Source organism: Apteryx mantelli, chromosome 3 (genome assembly GCF_036417845.1).
Source record: "Apteryx mantelli isolate bAptMan1 chromosome 3, bAptMan1.hap1, whole genome shotgun sequence".
Taxonomy (NCBI): domain Eukaryota; kingdom Metazoa; phylum Chordata; class Aves; order Apterygiformes; family Apterygidae; genus Apteryx; species Apteryx mantelli.
The window spans coordinates 105,610,099-105,627,905 of record NC_089980.1 but is presented as its reverse complement, the minus strand read 5'-3'; the positions used below and the strand labels follow the sequence as shown (position 1 = coordinate 105,627,905).

The window sequence follows — 17,807 nt, the reverse complement described above, 5'->3', positions numbered from 1 at the left end:
GTCTTGTAAATTTGGATTTCTGTGTCTATCAGCAAATGTAATTATGAGTAATGGATAATTGAAGGGTGTTTATTAGGGAAAATGTGAAAAATGTAGTGCTATTAACAGATGAAGGCACAACAACAATAAACTGTATAACCACAATAATACCATAGAAACACCATAGGAGCTAATTGACGTTAATGCTGATGATTGCAACACAAGGTAGGTAAGTAACCTATAAAAAGTAGAATTAATGGATTGGACATCTAAATATGAGGGAAAAAAATATCTGTGAATATGCGTAAAACACCAGAGGCGGTTAACATAAGACAGCATAGAAAGTCCTCTGGCAGTATGCTGTTCGGAGAAGAAATCTGGCATGGTAACTGTCTCTTGCGTGTTCCGGTGAGCTTAGAGGAGATAGTGCAGGTAAAACAAATGCTTTTTGTTTCTTCTGTTTTCTTTGTCTGATCCTAATTATCTTTGCTTGGATTTCCACAGATATTATTAATAGTGCCAAAGTTGTTGTTTCTCTGGTGTGGTTCAGCTCCTCTGTGTAGGGGTTGTTACTGTACTCTGCGTCCTCGCAAGAAGGTTCAGCCGTAACAAAGCAGGCAGTACTAAATTCCCAAGAGTTGCTCAAGTAATATAATCGGTGCAAACTACAGACTGAGCTACAGGTTCTGGTAAGAAAGAATGGTTTGGGAAAAAGGAGGATGAATATTGGGGACAGGAACTCAGGAACTCTGAAAAATATAACTTGTAGGGGATGATGCTTCCCTAATACTCAGAAAATTAGAAAGAGCTGTGCATATGTTTTACAGAATAGTGATTGACTCCAGAAGCTCACAGACCATATATCTGCACACAATAGTCTCAACCTCAGCTACAGTTTGGATTTAGGTATTCATGGAGGAGTGGAAGGGTTGGACAATAGATGTTCATATGTAACATCACATAAGACTTAGTGTTAACTTTGCCTTTCAAAGTAGAGATTAAAAGAAAGTTTAGCGTAGGCAGTTCTTTACTGCATAGTTTCTGACATTACTTTTCTGAAGTTCACATAGCTTTGAAAGGGGAGTAAAATTTTGTTTCCATTTTAAATACGTGCTTTAACTACGTCATCCTTTTTTTACCATTGCTTTGGCTAGTCAAGTTTTGAATATTTTAAGTTGTAAGGTTTCTACTATTTCTTCTAAAAAGCAGTTTTGTAAATAATGATGTCGGAGTATTTCCTGCAATCCAGAAATAGTAGTAGTCTAGATAAGACTCATTTTGTTACCTTACAAGCTTTAGATACTAGTCTATTTTTAGAAACTTTGTTCTTTAATTAGAATGCTAACATTTGAAAGAAAAAAATTACTCATACATTTGACAAAATCCAGTACACCAATAAATTTTCTTGTGGGCATATAATATTTAAGAAATGATTATATAAACTAGATTATTAAATTTTAAAAAAAATCACATACTGATACAAGTATAGCTTTAAATTCTTTCATGTAGATTTTGAAATCAATAGCACTTATAAAGTAGAGCTGTGTATGACAGAGCCTGTTAGAATACTGTGCCACAAGTTTTATGATTGGCATTGTATTGCATACTTAATTTATTGATTTCTTTGCTTTTTATGTCCTGCATTTCTGTGTGGAGCTGTACTTAAACAAGATAAATATGTTTGACATACTTGTAGAGAAGAGAAGATTTCTTAACAATAATAAAAAAAGCACTCTCCACTGTAGCACAAAATTTTAGAGATTTGCTGAGGGTAAATGAGATCTACTACAGTGGGGATGAAAGGGGTGGGTGAGAAAGTTGCCAAATAATATTTCCATTGCAAACCATGAATTTTGTCCACAGTTGAAATTTATCTTCTAGATTCCTCTGTTGCTGTGAGTTTTGCATAAGAATTATGAAGAATTTAGAAAAATATTTTATAAATTGTACTTTCAGTTCTTTCCTGTCAGATGCGTATAGTCTTTAAAAAGGACAGATTATTTTTGTCACTCACCCTTGCCTGGTGAATATTTAAAAGGATTTTTGTATTACTAGCCTTAAGTGGAGAAAATACTATCATCCTGACCAGTTCTCTCATGGTATAGCATCTTTGTCTTCATAGTAATATTTAGTTTTTCTCTTGTAAACTGTGTGGATCTGATTCTCATATTCTTTCATTATTAGACTGTTCTGTCAGTCTACCAGTGTAAAGGGGCGTTGGTGTAAAAATGAATCAATTCTTGAGTGCTTATGTGTACATAATCATTATTTGGGCTTGTTTTTAGTCTTCTTTTCTGATCCTCCAAAGCTTTACCCACTGTATTGTGTACAATACAGGAAAAATTGAAATGAATGTATTTTATTGTCTTTCTCCACCAGCCCAGGCATATGTAACTTGACTCTGGAGGTTGAACCTTCTGTGTTTAAACACTCCTTTATCTGAAATATGATATTAATACAAATAATGCTATATTGGGGAAGAGAGTGTTCATATTCTAGCACAGGAAAAAAAGTACAAACAATGTCATATTGAACAGAAAAATCAGTTTGAATATTCTAAGTAAATATTTCAGAATGATGAGAACTGAAGAAAGAAAATATTAAAAGAAAAAAATCTGCTCCACAGACCTGCTGTGTTTATGGATATATGTTTGCGAAACAATAATATGCCATGTCGAGAATGAGTAATGCCATTATGTTTCCATGAATTTGAGAAAACCACATTACTCTTGAACTACAAAGTCAAGACAAGGAGAAGCACATTCTTGTTCAGTGATATGAGATGGAAACTAAAGTGAGATATTGGCTGGGAGCTCAGATAAGCTTTATTTAATCACATGGACCAGAAATGTAAAATAAGAGGACCTGAAATGCAGATTTACGACTAGTTGATTGGGCATCTGGGCTAAGATTTTCAAAGTGCCTGTGCAGTGTCGGTGGCTGTTCTTACTGAAATTTGGTTGTATTTGGAACTGGAGTTCTAAGAGATGGGCACCATTACATGCCTTTGCTCACTTCCACAGCTGTTTCTTTTTTGACAACGACATATACACCTAGGAGCCTTAGTTTGACTCATTTCCAAGTCAGTAACATAATGTTTCACTGAACAGAGAAATGCCTGAATACCTTTAAAATGTCCAGTTTTATACTTCAAATCCTGTAAATATTCTTTAGAAATATTATTGTAGTTTCAAGTTGGTATCATCTTATTTAGATGAACAATCTTCTTAAGTAACTCATTGAAGAGTTTTATTTCCGTTTTCCTGCTCCAGTTTACTAACTTTTGTACAATAGCCATCATTTCTTACTTAGTGCTGAGAGAAGAACAGAGCCAGGAGCTAACATCATCCAGATTTTGATGGAGGAGTAATTTTGTTGATGGCAAGATTTCAATCGATGTACATGGACTTAACCAATTTGATTTTGAATATACATATGTATTTTTATGCTAGGTATTTGTACATGTATACAGAAAAATGACCATATTCATTTGTTATATGCTGTGTGATAATTTTTTAGCCTTTGAAGAAATGCATTTTTTTTTTGTTTAACACTGCTCATGTTACTTGCCTTTTCTTTTTATTATCATAAGACATTTTCATCACTTTCATTCCATGAACTCATTGAGACGTTTATATAAAGATTACTAGTGAGTTAATCTATCTCTTTGCCTCTTTTTTCTCCCAAAATACTTGAACACCAGTAGATATAGTCCCTTTTGCCACTTTTCTCTTCATAAAAGCTCTTTGTTGTTTTATTTGTAAAAATATTGTGGAATCTATCCACAATATTAACATTGTAGTGCTCATATTGTTACTTCTGCTAGTTCCTCATTTTGAAAGAAATAGTGGTTTGCATTATTAAAATTTTCATGAACGCTAGTGGAAAACAGTCAACTGCCTAAATATTTCCCCTTTCCTTCCCTCTATTCCCCAATGCATTAGAACAAAAACAGATCTGTGTTTCTAAAAAAAGTGTCCCATAACCGTTTTATTTGTTATAGCAGAAGATCATTTCAGTTGTTTCTAATTATTATATGTATATTCATGTTTTAGTGATATTCCACGGATTCCTGAGAGTTCTCATCCCCCACTGGAGTCTAGTGAGTACACACTTTGTTCCTTTTACTGATTAAGGTCTTTCACCAAGTATAATCATTTCAGCTATGAATCTTCTGAAAGATAAGCACTGGGAAACTTTGACAACTCCTAGGATTTTATATGAAAAAATTCAGAGTATTTTCTGTTTTATATGTGAAATTTGAAACAATATTCTTTTGATTAAAAGCTATACTTATTTCAAATGTTGGCAGGATTTTATTGTTTGCTTTTGCATCCCATGCTGTTAGGGCCATACAAGTGTATACTTTTTGCATTTCAAGACTGTCTATCAGTAAATCTATGCCCCCAAAGAGTCATTTACTGTGTTAGAGCAGGGCCAGTGAGTGCTGTTGCAGTGCTGCTCCTTACCTGTGATGAGCTTGTCTTCACTAGTGAGGGCTCTGCTGCACTGGCTGAGAACTGCTGATAGACTACTTCGGCAGGAATACCCTCCGTGCCAGACACGTGTCTTGCTCCCACATGTTACTACATCTCTACTCCTTGGAAATGGAAATTACATTTCAGAGGCTACTGGAATTATAAACTGCGCAATAAATATGGGCTTATTCATCAAAGATTTCACATGCATAATTCTGTCTATGGAGAATATTTTGTTTAAAACATACAGTTTGATGTGTCAGTGTTGTATGAGAAGCACCTTTTTAATATGTTATTTAGAATAGAATAAAAAATGACCGGTTTAATCTGGGATAAGGGGGGCTAGACAGTCTTTTCTACCAGCCTACCTACATCAGTTTAAAATTCTCCTATATATAAATTGAGTCATACTGTGTATTCAAGCTTTATACAATTCGAAGAAAAAGCAATTCATAAATTATCCAAATTGGCTTCAAAATTTCAGATGGAAAGTTCATGAGTTTCTCATGTGTTTTTAGGTTCAAGTTCTTTTGAGTCTCAGAAGATGGAAAGGCCTTCTATTTCTGTTATATCTCCAACCAGCCCTGGAGCTCTAAGGGATGCACCACAAGTTTTACCAGGGCAGCTTTCTGTAAGCATATTTTGTTTTTCTTGAGTTAATAATGCAAGTTTATCAGACTGTCTCAAGCATTGGTCCCAGGGCCCTCCACATTCTCTGTTAAGGTCTGTGGGGAGTTCAAGGGGAATGGCTGTTGCTGGTAAAGTCCAACAGCTTTCAAATGTTTTTTAGACCCCCTGTACACTCTCACAAACCATTACTGTAATTACATGGGAGACAGAGTTGTTGTCATATGACTCCAGAGAACGCAGGAAGTAACGTTTGTGAAGAGCCCATGAAAGTGCCTTGTAACTTGCCATCGTGTGCCCTCTACACTGCAAATAGTAACTATTCTGTACATGTCCAGTAATCTGCAGATAACAGACATAGTACCACTTTATCATCTTTATGGGAGCATTTAAAGAGCTATATTCTTGTAACTGTTATACTGTTTAGTCAGTGATGCATTTTAATTTAGATAAACGTTGCATCCTGGAGTTCTCTGTAATGCTGATTGATGCTGTGCTTATTAAAAATATTGTGAGTACTTAGACTTTGATTTGTAGATACTTACAGAGTCTCTAAAAGACTGAAATCACTTAGTGATTATATTAATTTCTGAGTATACAGCAGGCTCAAAAATGTCATGTTGTTATGATTCATTTAAGAAACAATTTAGCTGTATATTATACTTTTCATAAGAAGGCTTGCAAGATGACAAATCAGGGTAGATGCCTTTCAGCCATGCCTCAGGCTTTGCTGCAGTCTGGGCTTCCCATTTAAAATGTAACTTTAAAGGTACACAGCTGAGAAATATACTCACTTAGTTGGACTCACAGATAAAAGATTTTGCAGGGAGTATGATAAGCAATGTAAGTACAATGGGGCAGCACCATTTTACTCAGCTTTGGTAGATACGAAAGTCTGGTATAATACCAAAATCTTTTCCATCTAACTTAACAAAATATTATTGATTTGAAATAAAATAAATCTTGTTGCCTCTTGAGAAAAAATGCTTACTTTTAGATTATAGTTAATGTGATGCAGTATGAAAATTCTTTTTTTTCTCATTTTGATTAATATTTTCTGGTAACTTGATTCTTGTAGGTGAAACTGTGGTATGACAAAGTGGGACATCAGTTAATAGTAAATGTTCTGCAAGCAACAGATTTGCCACCAAGAGTAGATGGACGCCCCAGGAATCCCTATGTAAAAATGTATTTTCTTCCAGACAGAAGGTAGCATTTCAGTTTAGAAATCTATTTTATAATTGACCATTGTAAATTATTGAATCAACTGTAAAATTAATGCTTACAAATGACAGAATCCCTTTATATAACTTGTTAAAGTTAGATTAAATACAGGAAAAACTGCACTCAAGGTATGCAAGCCGGTATCAAACTAACTCTGTGGACATTTGGATGAATGTGCTACTATACAGCAAATACTTTTCTCTTTTAGGAACTATCAGATCAGAAAGAATGAAAACAGTAAGTGCTGATAAGTAGATGGCCTTTTGTGATTTATTTCTACATGCATTTTACAAGAAATATTTATGTTTCAGTGATAAGAGTAAAAGGAGGACCAAAACAGTAAAGAAAAGTCTAGAACCAAAATGGAACCAAACTTTTCTCTACTCACACGTACATCGTAGAGATTTTAGAGAACGAATGCTTGAAATAACCGTATGGGATCAGCCAAGAGTACAAGAAGAAGAAAGTGAATTTCTTGGAGAGGTGACATATAAAATTGCATTTCTCATTAGTTCATTGTTTATTTGGTTTTAAATACATATACATATATATTTTATAGATGTGGCTCTGTGTATGTGTGCATGCTACTTAATTTTATCGTTCCTTAAAAGTAAAATTAAACCTGATAATTTTTCTACTAGATTCTTATAGAGCTGGAGACAGCACTTTTAGATGATGAACCACATTGGTATAAGCTACAAACACATGATGAATCTTCACTACCTCTGCCTCAGCCATCACCCTTCATGCCAAGAAGACATGTCCATGGCGGAGAAAGTTCTAGCAAAAAATTACAGAGTATGTTCAAATTCCATTCATCTTTTAAAATTTTTAATTAGAATTTTCATATGCGAGGTAAAAACATTATTTCAAAGTCTTTCAACATGACAAAAATGTATGGCACAAAAGAGATGTGAAATTACGACATTATGACGTGTCAATGTATAACTTTTAAGTATGTGAAACATGTTGAAAATGTTTTGGTTTTCACTAGCAAAAGAGAATTATTAGAACATTTGTTTGCACAACTCTCCTTTTAAATACAAAGATGAGGTTCATCATTACTGGATTCTTTGATAATAATTAAAAGTTTTTGTTTTAGAAGAGAAAAGCCTGAAGACTTGTGAGGCCTAAAACCAGTTTTCAGCATATAGTTAGTTTCAACCTCCAATATACTTACTGTACAATCGGATGAGAAGCTACTTTTGCAGCAAAGAGAATTTCTGTGTGTGTATTTGGGAGGTATAGTTGTTTTTGAAAAGAGCTATTTTTCAGGAATCTGATTGCATATTTGTATAATGTGTATTAATTTAGTGAATATTTCAAAATATTTGAATATTATAGCTTCTCTGTTCGTTTAACTTAATATAAAGTACATTTAGAAATAAGAAGGTCATAGGGGATGATTTTTAAATATAATCCAGAGCTATTTTTCTGATTTTTCTTCAATGTGTCATTAATTTCAGCCAATGTATAGCAAATAGAGGCATGTTCAAGAATAAATTATAGAAATGTGATACTGTTATAATGGCTGCATAAGAATACATATAGAGATAGCAAATGAAAGCTTAGTTTTTGTGAGATATTTGAACTTTCCTAAAAGCTCTCAGTGCTCTTTCCTTTTCCTCTTTCTCACCATATGGTGCCACATCTCCTTTCCTGTTCAGCAAGCTGATTCAGCTTGCTCAGCTCACTGAAATAGCACAAAAGTATTCCCTTTTCTTTATATTGAGTTAGCATTTTGCTAGTTTAGTTTAGTGAGCTGAGCTGACCTAGTAGACCTGGATTAGTGAGGGGAGGGGAAGGAGAAGAAGACAGGAGGATGCAGGAGCAGCATTAAGCTGTTGGGTTGGCTCAGCTGTCTCCTGAAACATCACTGTAAATTGCTGCAGTTTAGTTCTCCTCTTCTATTGTTTACAGTTAAGATTATCTTTTGAATTTTAGCAGTACTTTAAAAGAACATATTTTTACATTTTACAGTATGACCAGATGTTCAGGTATTTGTTTACCTTACTGTTGTGCAGGATCTCGGCCAATCAGTGATAGTGACATCTCAGATTATGATGTTGATGATGGTATTGGAGTTGTTCCTCCAGGTGCGTGGGTGAACAGCATGGTCCTGCTTTCTTCTTCTTTTTCGCTTGTTTTTTCATTATATCATTTCAGATTATTGAGAATACTGATGTTGGAAAGTGCCTTGTGGAAAAAGTAATTTTACTGATTATTCTATGGTACTTGTCCTTTTAAATTATGGGGAATTAAAAGGTTCTAGTATTCATTCATTGATATTTCTTTTACATACCATTCTTCATATGTGAACCATTAGATGGTTCAAAATTGCTTGTTACTTCATAATGTTCCAAGCATTATTAAAATTAGATACTTAGCTCAAAAAATCATTTTAAAATAGTAATTAAGTTTTCAGTGTTTATTGCAAGCATTTTTTTTATTTTGCTTTTTGCTTGAAACTTAGATATAATGCAGTCTTCCATGGACTGTATTGAAAATGCATGGCTGTAGATTAAGATGCATGTAGCATGGCTATATCTTTTAGAGTTTTCATGAGCCTTCATGAACTATCATTACCCTAAATGTTCATAAGTACATATTTGTGGAGATTATTATGATTTTAACTTGAGTACAGCACTCTTTACAGACTCAAAATTTTGAGGATCATTTTTGATGCCACATATTTCTATTTCATTTGACTGTTGCCACAAATTAGATTAATATGTTTCCCAGTTGCCCCAAACTCACTGAAGAGTCATTATTCCATTACTAAATCCATTATTAAATTACTTTATTCCATGTACTAAATCAGGTTTTCTGTGGATTCTCCTGATGAAAATTGTTGAATTAAATTATGGTGGCATTTAGAAAGTTCTCTGTTTTATTGATCAGTGTTTAAAATAACCTGATTACTTGTTTATTCATTATATATTGATTTAAACAAATTAGTTATTTTATTACGGCAACATTATTTTGATATTTAGTGAGCCAAATTCTCCTTCCTTTTATGTGGTTGCATTCTTACCTTACTTTAATACAATTGCACCTGAGTAACTAAGAGCGGAATTAGTTCCATTCTCTCCAGTAATGATATTTGTTTTAATCGGGTGATTAATCTTGAAAATTTTCCATCAGCTGAGAGAGAACATTTCAAATAAAAATAAATCATATATTTCCAAATACTTTTTCCTGTTTATTATTTTGCTTTTTTAATTGGCAATGTAGATATTGGTGTATCCATGTAGGCTTACTTACCTGTAAGATTTCAGTATGCCGTATTAAGAATAGGGGCATTTCTCAGCTGCCAGTTCTTCAAGGCATCCATTTCCCATTTAAATAAATCATTTTCCATCTGACAAAGGAAATATTCAAAATTAAAATGACAGCTGAATACGTTCGATTATATTCATTGGGTCAACACATGAGTAACTATGATTCTTATGGAAATTTCTTAGGGTTGTGCATGCTCAAGTGTGCCCTCGATTTCATCTGTAACAAAAGAATTTGTAATAAACTAAGAGTCTCTAAGCAGAAATAAGAAGGGTCTGGTGAGGAAACTTTTTTTCTAAAGTCAGCTTAGAGGCATTCTGGCAGCTGATCTGACAAAGCACAAATTTGTATTTTTGGAGCTTAATGGGTACATTTTTTGTCAAATGTGGGTGGAGTTCATCTGTTTGTGATTCCTATGAGATAAGTGGCTACACATATAAGTATGTGCTTTCTTTGTAGATGCAGCCTGAATTCTTATAATGGGGCAGACTTTAGACACTGGGGACAAAGAAATTTCAGTCATAAATCACTGTTGTGTGACAGACTAGACAGCATATGAAAATGTATTTTGCAGCTAGAACTGGGAAATGTTGCTGGTCCCTTTGTGTACCGAATTGCTCGAGAATCTTAGGCACAGATTCACAAATGTGTGTGGGCACCAAGTTCAGATTTGCGTTTCTGCCTTCCTATCCAACATCTTTCCTTAGTTACCACATTGCTAAATCTTTTAAGACTGTGGCCTGCTACCTTTATTTGCATGGAGTGATACTGTTAGTATCTTCTCCATCTAACAGTCTTTTGTGTTACATCTAAGTTGTATGCAGGTTCCTTGTGCTGCAGGGTCTTTACTTCTTCTCCTCCCTATCTCTCCAAAAGTCATGGACCTCAGCAGAGTGCACTGCTGCTCTTCTCTGGTCCAGATTTCCACACATCATTAGGGAGTGGTGCACAGCCGCGTTTCTCCGTAATGCAGGATCACAGTGCAGCCCAGGTACACGCTTGGACCATTTTGGCACAGTCTTGGTTGACTTCAACTAGATTAGTCTAGGATTAAGATATTCCTTCTCAACAGAAATAAGAATATCAAAATTCAGTTCACAATATGTGATCAAAAATATAAAGCTTTTTTTAAAAGCCCCCCTTTCTTTACTACTTATTTGCTTACATTACCAACCTTGCTGCTTATATATGGTAAGAAGCTCTGTCTTTATCAAAGGTATGTTCTTACAGTTGTTAATCTGTTCTTGACTTAAAATAGTCATTCAGAACAGAAGGTTTTTTGCCTTCTTAATATCTCAAAATTTTCACAAAGGTTAGTCCTCATTTTCTAAAGAACCAAATGCATAATTGCAAAATGTACAAGTGCAAAAGCTCGGCTTCATCATCAATGTAAGTGCAGAAGTAATGATGAAAATTTTGTGATTAATTTCACAAATTTATTGGAAATTCTTAACTATAATTTCAAATGTTATGCCAGTTGCTAAGGCAAATGCAGCATTAGCATTTAGTAATATTAGGGAAGACTGTTTTCATGGAGGTTTCAGCAGCTGCAAAGAATCACAGCTTGTAGATGAAAGTAAAGACAGCTACATCAAAAATAATGGCAGTTTTACAATTTCAAGAATATTTTAAGGAAAATATTTTTCCCTGTCATATCACACATACATTCCTTATGTTTATATAATTCTACTGCCCACAGTTATCATTTCGTATCTTGCAGTAATATATATAAATCTCTTTTTTTTCAATCAATTCATAGAATTGTTAATAAAGAGAGTTTATATCAGCAACTCAAAGCACCTTTAGTTTGAAGCTCAGTTGTAACAGAATTATTTTTAACAAGTTTCTCTGTAGTATGCCTCCATCTATTTATATGAAGAAAATATTTTATTAACTGCTGCATTGCAGCAGGAGGCAATATAAAGAATTATGTGCATTTCTTAAAAAAAAAAAGAAAAGAAGTGTTTGAAGATAGAAATTGGTCCTTTGCCTAGTACAGGGACTTGTATTGTATACTTATACTACACTAAATCTCTGGATCCAAAATAATCTTTATGCAAACCATCCAAGTTCCACGTTTTGTCACATTCCACTGTTAAATAATTCCTACACTTCCTGGAAAAGTAAAAAGAAAACTACATATAGAGGAAGTATGTGATGCAGATTGAAGTAATGTTATTCCCTGGAATCAAAATGTGAAATCAGATCTTTGAGAGCTAGTGTATATTAATAAATGAAGTTTATTCCCCTTTTCCTAGTATGCTATTGTATGATTTTGGATAAAAATTCATCACTGATTCTTTACTGTAATTTACTTCATTTAATGCATTAAATTATAAGCTCTAGGATACTTAATATGTTCTGAAATAAGTAGGATTCAGCAAAGGAAAGTCCTCCTCAATCATCTACTTTTTTATTATCGTTAAATAACTTAAAAACTGCAACTGACCAATCCTCAGTTCTTTAAAAAAGATATTTCTAGTATTTGGAAAACATTTAAGATCCTGTCAACTTTTGCAGAGTGTACAGCTGATCATTTTATAGGGACGTACCTCAACATTTCCATGCATTCAAGGCTAACTTGATGAAACATTGCCTGCAAATGAAAAATGTTATTGGTAGGTGATAATAGAATTGATAATATGACAATAGAAAATTCCCTTTCCACTTTTTTAAGGTCAAAATAGAATGTACCTACAACTCATTTTGATTATTATTTAGTATTATGAGCAGGGACACTTAGCTGTAAACAAGTATTCATCCTCATTTCCAGTAACGTGTAAAGAGAAGAGGAGTTTTCAAAACTTAAGATTAGCGTTTGTAATGGTAACACATTATCTGAGTTTCACTCATGCCTTTGTAAAATAGTCTTTGCATTTTCAAATATTTCTAATATTTCTAATTTCTAATTACTGACTTGAAAATGATCAAAAACATAAATTATTATTCTGCTTACAGTTATTTATTAAAAAAAAATGGTTTAAGTCATTAGTGTCTGCAAAAACAGGTATGTCTTTTCAATCAAATCTTCAAGTAATTTCTCAATTAAATAAAATAAAAAGCTGATATATAGTTGACAATATTCAAAGGGGTATTTTTAATAAGCTATATTGCTTGTGCTATGGGTAAATCTTCAGAATAATTTAATTTTCTATCATAAGTAATTTGTATAAATGATTGTATTGTACTTACCTTCCTCCTGTAGCAGCAGGGTGACAGTAATACCTTGTCATTTTCTGTATTGTCCTTTTTTAGAAATAACAGTTAAGACTGTATCAGAACATTTCATCATCCATGCAGCTTCCATTCCATATCACACCTGAGAGTTTCCCATGAGCAACTGAGAAATTTCTACATAAACTGCCATGAGCTTTATTGCTGCTATCACGCTGGCCATGCAAAAAATTCTCTGCTCACTCTAGAGAGCACAGAGCCTTTCTATTTGAATATATTAGGAAATGTTATTGTTGCTGTCACTGTCATGGTCACTATGGAAGTAGGCATACAATTTGACCAGCTTGACAATACTTCAGCTGATATTTAAGCTAAAAGTTATTTGCTATTGCTCTGTCTGTTCTATAAGCCTTGTGTAAACAGGATGCACAGATTTCTGATATTGTTTTCCAGACAGCTTAGCTATGAAAAATATATAGCAAATATATAGCAAAAAATCATCTTTGGATATTTGGGTGTATAGGTTTACCCTCAGTATAGTTCTTTTAGGTGGATTAGAAATATTCTAGAATTATATTTTAAACTGAAATTTATAGTGAAAAAAACTAAAATGTATTTTGTTGCCTAAAGCTTGTAAAGAAGTTTTGGATTGTTTTGATTTTAGTTTTCAAATAAGTGTAAACTAGTGTTCTTTCTGATTGAAGAGACAGGATTTTATCTCAAGCAAGCTTGTTCAGAAAATGTCTTTTAGCAGATACAGCTCAGACTTAGTCATCCTGGGAGAGGGAACACATCCAGTTCCTGTCTGGTGTAGTCTTTTGTCTTCCTCTAACAAAAAACAGGCACATCTTCAGCAGCAATCTCTTAGCACTTGAGATGAGGGAATCTCCATTGCAATCTTTCTGAGGGAATCCCTGTTTTGCTTCAAAATTTGCACCCAGTCCTTGTCCTGATGTCAGCAAGAGCTTCCTATTTTTTTCTAGTTTTACTACATGACTCTGAAACTCTTTTTCAGCAGATAAAAGTATTCCAGCATCACAGTACATCAAAACCTGTGAAACACTGGTGTTCTTTGTTAAAAGGTTGATGAACCTCAGTGAAAATTTTCAGTTTTTGCTAGGTCCTCTGCATAGATACTTTCATGCATGCGATCAACTTGCACAGGGCTGTCTTGCACTCAGCACTCACTAACCTTTGCTACTAAAAATGCCCATAAGTGGCAAGCATTTGCTGTGTATATAGCTACTGATGAGCTCTCTGGGAAGTTTTTTGTCCATGCCCTTTTCTGGTTTTCAAATGATAACACCTACCCTCCCCAAACTTGGATAATGTCACATTTTAAATATGAAACTGCATTCATTATTTTTATTTCTGGTGTCAAACTCAATGTAGTCTGAGAACAGTGCACATGTGCACACAGCATAATGGTAACTGATGTTGGTTGTTTCTGAGCTATGTGATATGTTTTTATGAAGAGCAGTTTTCTCTGGGCCCAATTCTACCCTCAAAGTTCCATCAAAAGTCATAATGCTTCCTGATTCCCTGATTTGTTGACCTCCCCCTCACCCTGCTTCAACAAATGGAAGAAAAAAGGTATGTTCCATGCTCTTGCACCAACCCTGGCTAGTATGAAGTCTAAGAAGCAAGAATTAGACAAAATAATAGCTGCATTTGCAAAGGTCTGTCTGCACATGCTTTCTAGCTCTGATGGTTACCAAAAAGTCCATAGTAAAACTGTCTAGTCATCCTTTTTGTCAGCATTGTCTACGTCCCACCTGCCTTTTCTGTCTCATATTTGTAGTGATAAATGTATTAAGGCCAGGAAGAAATTAGTGAAGCTGATCTTTTTTTAGAGATTAAAGTTGCTGGCAAGTTGATATAAGTCTGGAGGCTAGTGCAGGACACTACAACACTTAGATGCTCTTCAGTTATCTTTGGATAACTTTCACTAGTTTGCTCCATATTGAAAAAGATAATCACAGTTCTTGAGCCTGTGATATTATAAGTTATATAATCAGGGAAAACAGTCTTAGAGTTCCTTGGATGATGAAATGCATAATCTAATAGGTCCCCCTTCTCATTTAGATATTATATAGATGAATCTGTTCTGTGGTGGAATATGTTCTGATCCTAGGATTACTTACCACTTTTTAAGAAAAGTCTTCCTCCAGGTCTAATGTTAAAATAATGCATGTAGATAGGTTAGATGTCCATTAGAATAGGTTGGTAAACTGATGCCTAATTTGGGGAAAAGAAGCATGAATGCCTCCTTGATATTTGTGATCAGGTTCAGACTTGCAGTGAAACAGGTTATTAAGTTTCATTGAAAACATGACCAAGCCCAATACTGATTCTATCCAGTCCATACTTTTAAGACGGCTATGACAAATTTGGTAGAAGGTCAGAAAAGAACTACAAGAATTATACAAATTATACAAAATATGAACAAAAAAAGCTTGGACCAGCATAGCAAGAGGCTTAAGAAGAGCAACTTATTTAATTTATCTAACTGAAGATAAAGAAATGGCTAGATAACGGTCCTTTCCTGTGCAGAGAGAAGATTTCTGATACAGGCTGGTTCTTTAGCTGAACAGAATAACGTATTACAGGGACAGATGTAGGAAACTGTTGCTAGATAAATTCAGAGAAGAAGCAAAATGCTTATTTTGGAATCTAAACAATAATTTGGGAAGTGACAAATTTTCTGCCAGTGAGGGTGGGATTATTGTCAGATGTCTAGAAGTTAGCAATTGAAGTCTGAAAGATAATAGGCAGTTAATCTTACTTACCTTCATTATCTAGTTTAGGATGAGATTCAAAGTGTGTATCAAGGCAAACAACATGCTAAATGGAAAAGGCACAGAAATATCAACACTTCAAATGGAATAACATTCTGATAATTGTTTTAAGTCCTAAACAGAAATGTACTACCAAAAATCTTGCAGCTCATTCATAGTATTTGGAAAAAAATATTCTACAATATATGCAACAGCCAATATTCTATAGAATGTACTCTAAATGCTCATAGTTTTTGAAACAAGGTAGCTTTGGCTAAGTTCAGCAGGAGAACATCTGTCTATTTAGCTGAAGCAAAAGTCAGAAGGACACTTTATATATGAGTAGTGCTGGTGAGTCTCTGCGGATGCCTTCACAAGGATGCCTTTTCCATTTGTTAGATGAAATAATCTATATTGCTTAGATTCCATTCAAATATTCACTACTGTATGACAATTTTGAAATGTGAGTTACTCTGGGTACTGTTCCCCAAGTCAGAAAACTAGTTCAGTCTTCTCCCCCACTCTTCTAGTACCTACTGAAAGTCATCTCAGTTTCTTTGCCTCTGTACATGTAGACATTTAAAGGTAATGCTAGTAATTTGTCCTGACTGCATGATGTGTCAAGATATCCAACAGCTGAATGACTATTTGAAAGTTATGTGAACATTTAGATGTGTATTCCTGGAAGGACTAACCATTTGAATTCTTTGCAAACCCAGACTTTTACTCTCTGATTTCCTTTTGTTGCCCTCTTACCAGTAGGTTATAGATCTAGTTCTAGAGAAAGTAAATCTACAACGCTAACTGTACCAGAACAGCAAAGAACAACACATCATCGTTCACGATCTGTATCTCCTCACCGTGGCGACGATCAGGGCAGGACCCGTTCACGTTTACCAAATGTGCCATTACAGAGGTAGGCATCATGAAACACTGAGTGTTGAAGTTTGAAGTTTGTATAATACATCACTGGTTCCTGTTAAACTTTTCTCATGTTCAGCAATTATCCATTTTTTCACAATGCTTTCGGGTTTTTTTGTATCTTAATTTAAAGTGTAGCATTTGAACCTGAAGCATGCTCTCATTAATCACTCAAGAGCACCCATGAAACAAATTCTTAATCATAACCTTATAAAACTCTTCTTATTGATATTTTCCCTGTGATTCATCATCTTTGTTTGTTGTACCATGACGAAAATGTAGGTTCAGAAATGTTTTCAGTCAGTGCCTGAATCTTCTATGAAGGTACTTGAGTATTTTTGTTTATCACTAGCAGTTGCACTTTTCCGTAATGCGTCCTCAATAGATAGAGGGGTATGGCTGTACCTAAAACAGGCTACGGCACTTACTCCTCTTCCTATAGTTGAAAGAATGAAACAGTTCCTCTTTCTTCTTTTACAAACAGATGTATGTGCTCTTGCTGGACAAAGTCTGTGTCTTTCTGTCTGTAAGCACAACACACAAAATATTTGATAATCAGCTCCACCATCCCTTAGTCTGATACTTGGTAAAACTAATGCCTCTTGCTCCAGTGCCAGTTATTACACTGAAGGCAGAATCCACCTTTCAGGAAATGAGTAGTTTCTTTTCTTGTTTTGTTCCTTATGGAGAGAGCTTTAAATTCCTGTCATGGAGGTCAGAGGCTGCCTAAGGTTGTACAGAATTATTCCCCTTCTCTATGACACTTATTTTGGGATTAATGAAGTTTTCATTTAATTTAGTGTGAAGTATTATCAGTTCTTACGTTTTCTCAGTTATTCTTTAAGTACAGGCATTAAAAATACTTTTGCTGTGTCCGTTAGTGTACATAGGAATAGACATACTTCTGATAAAGGTAGAAATGGCTTCTCTCTATGCTTTAAGAGGGACTTTTTTCTTCAGGAACCAGTATTTTTTTAAAAAAGTTTTATATTAACAATTTACTGATTAAAGACTTCCTCCAACTGACTTGTACTGTAATCCATTAAGGTATATTATTTACGGGACAAATGAAAATTTTGTACATATATCTGCCTTTCAGGAGTTTAGATGAAATTCATCAAATGAGAAGATCACGCTCTCCAACTAGACACCATGATGCCTCCAGAAGTCCAGTTGATTACAGATCCAGAGACATGGATAGTCAGTATTTGTCAGATCAAGAAAGGTACATTGTCAGCCTGAACTTGGGAACAAGTTTAGAAGTGTCTGTGTCTCTTTGCCTGATTTTCAAGTGTTCAGTAGAAAAACACAGTCTGATAATAATGGGAAAGGAGAGAGAAATCATCCT

At 34.4% G+C, this 17,807-nt stretch overlaps 1 protein-coding gene across 1 annotated transcript in view; it reads left to right on the top strand.

The window, feature by feature from the left end:
* LOC106492516 (regulating synaptic membrane exocytosis protein 1) overlaps positions 1-17,807 on the top strand; it is a 207,654-nt gene that overhangs the window by 56,450 nt on the left and 133,397 nt on the right. The window contains exons 8-15 of the mRNA XM_067294112.1: positions 4,035-4,081; positions 4,976-5,088; positions 6,163-6,293; positions 6,620-6,791; positions 6,950-7,106; positions 8,333-8,404; positions 16,301-16,454; positions 17,559-17,684. Coding sequence (XP_067150213.1) covers positions 4,035-4,081; positions 4,976-5,088; positions 6,163-6,293; positions 6,620-6,791; positions 6,950-7,106; positions 8,333-8,404; positions 16,301-16,454; positions 17,559-17,684 — 972 coding nt within the window. The remainder of the gene's footprint in view (positions 1-4,034; positions 4,082-4,975; positions 5,089-6,162; positions 6,294-6,619; positions 6,792-6,949; positions 7,107-8,332; positions 8,405-16,300; positions 16,455-17,558; positions 17,685-17,807) is intronic.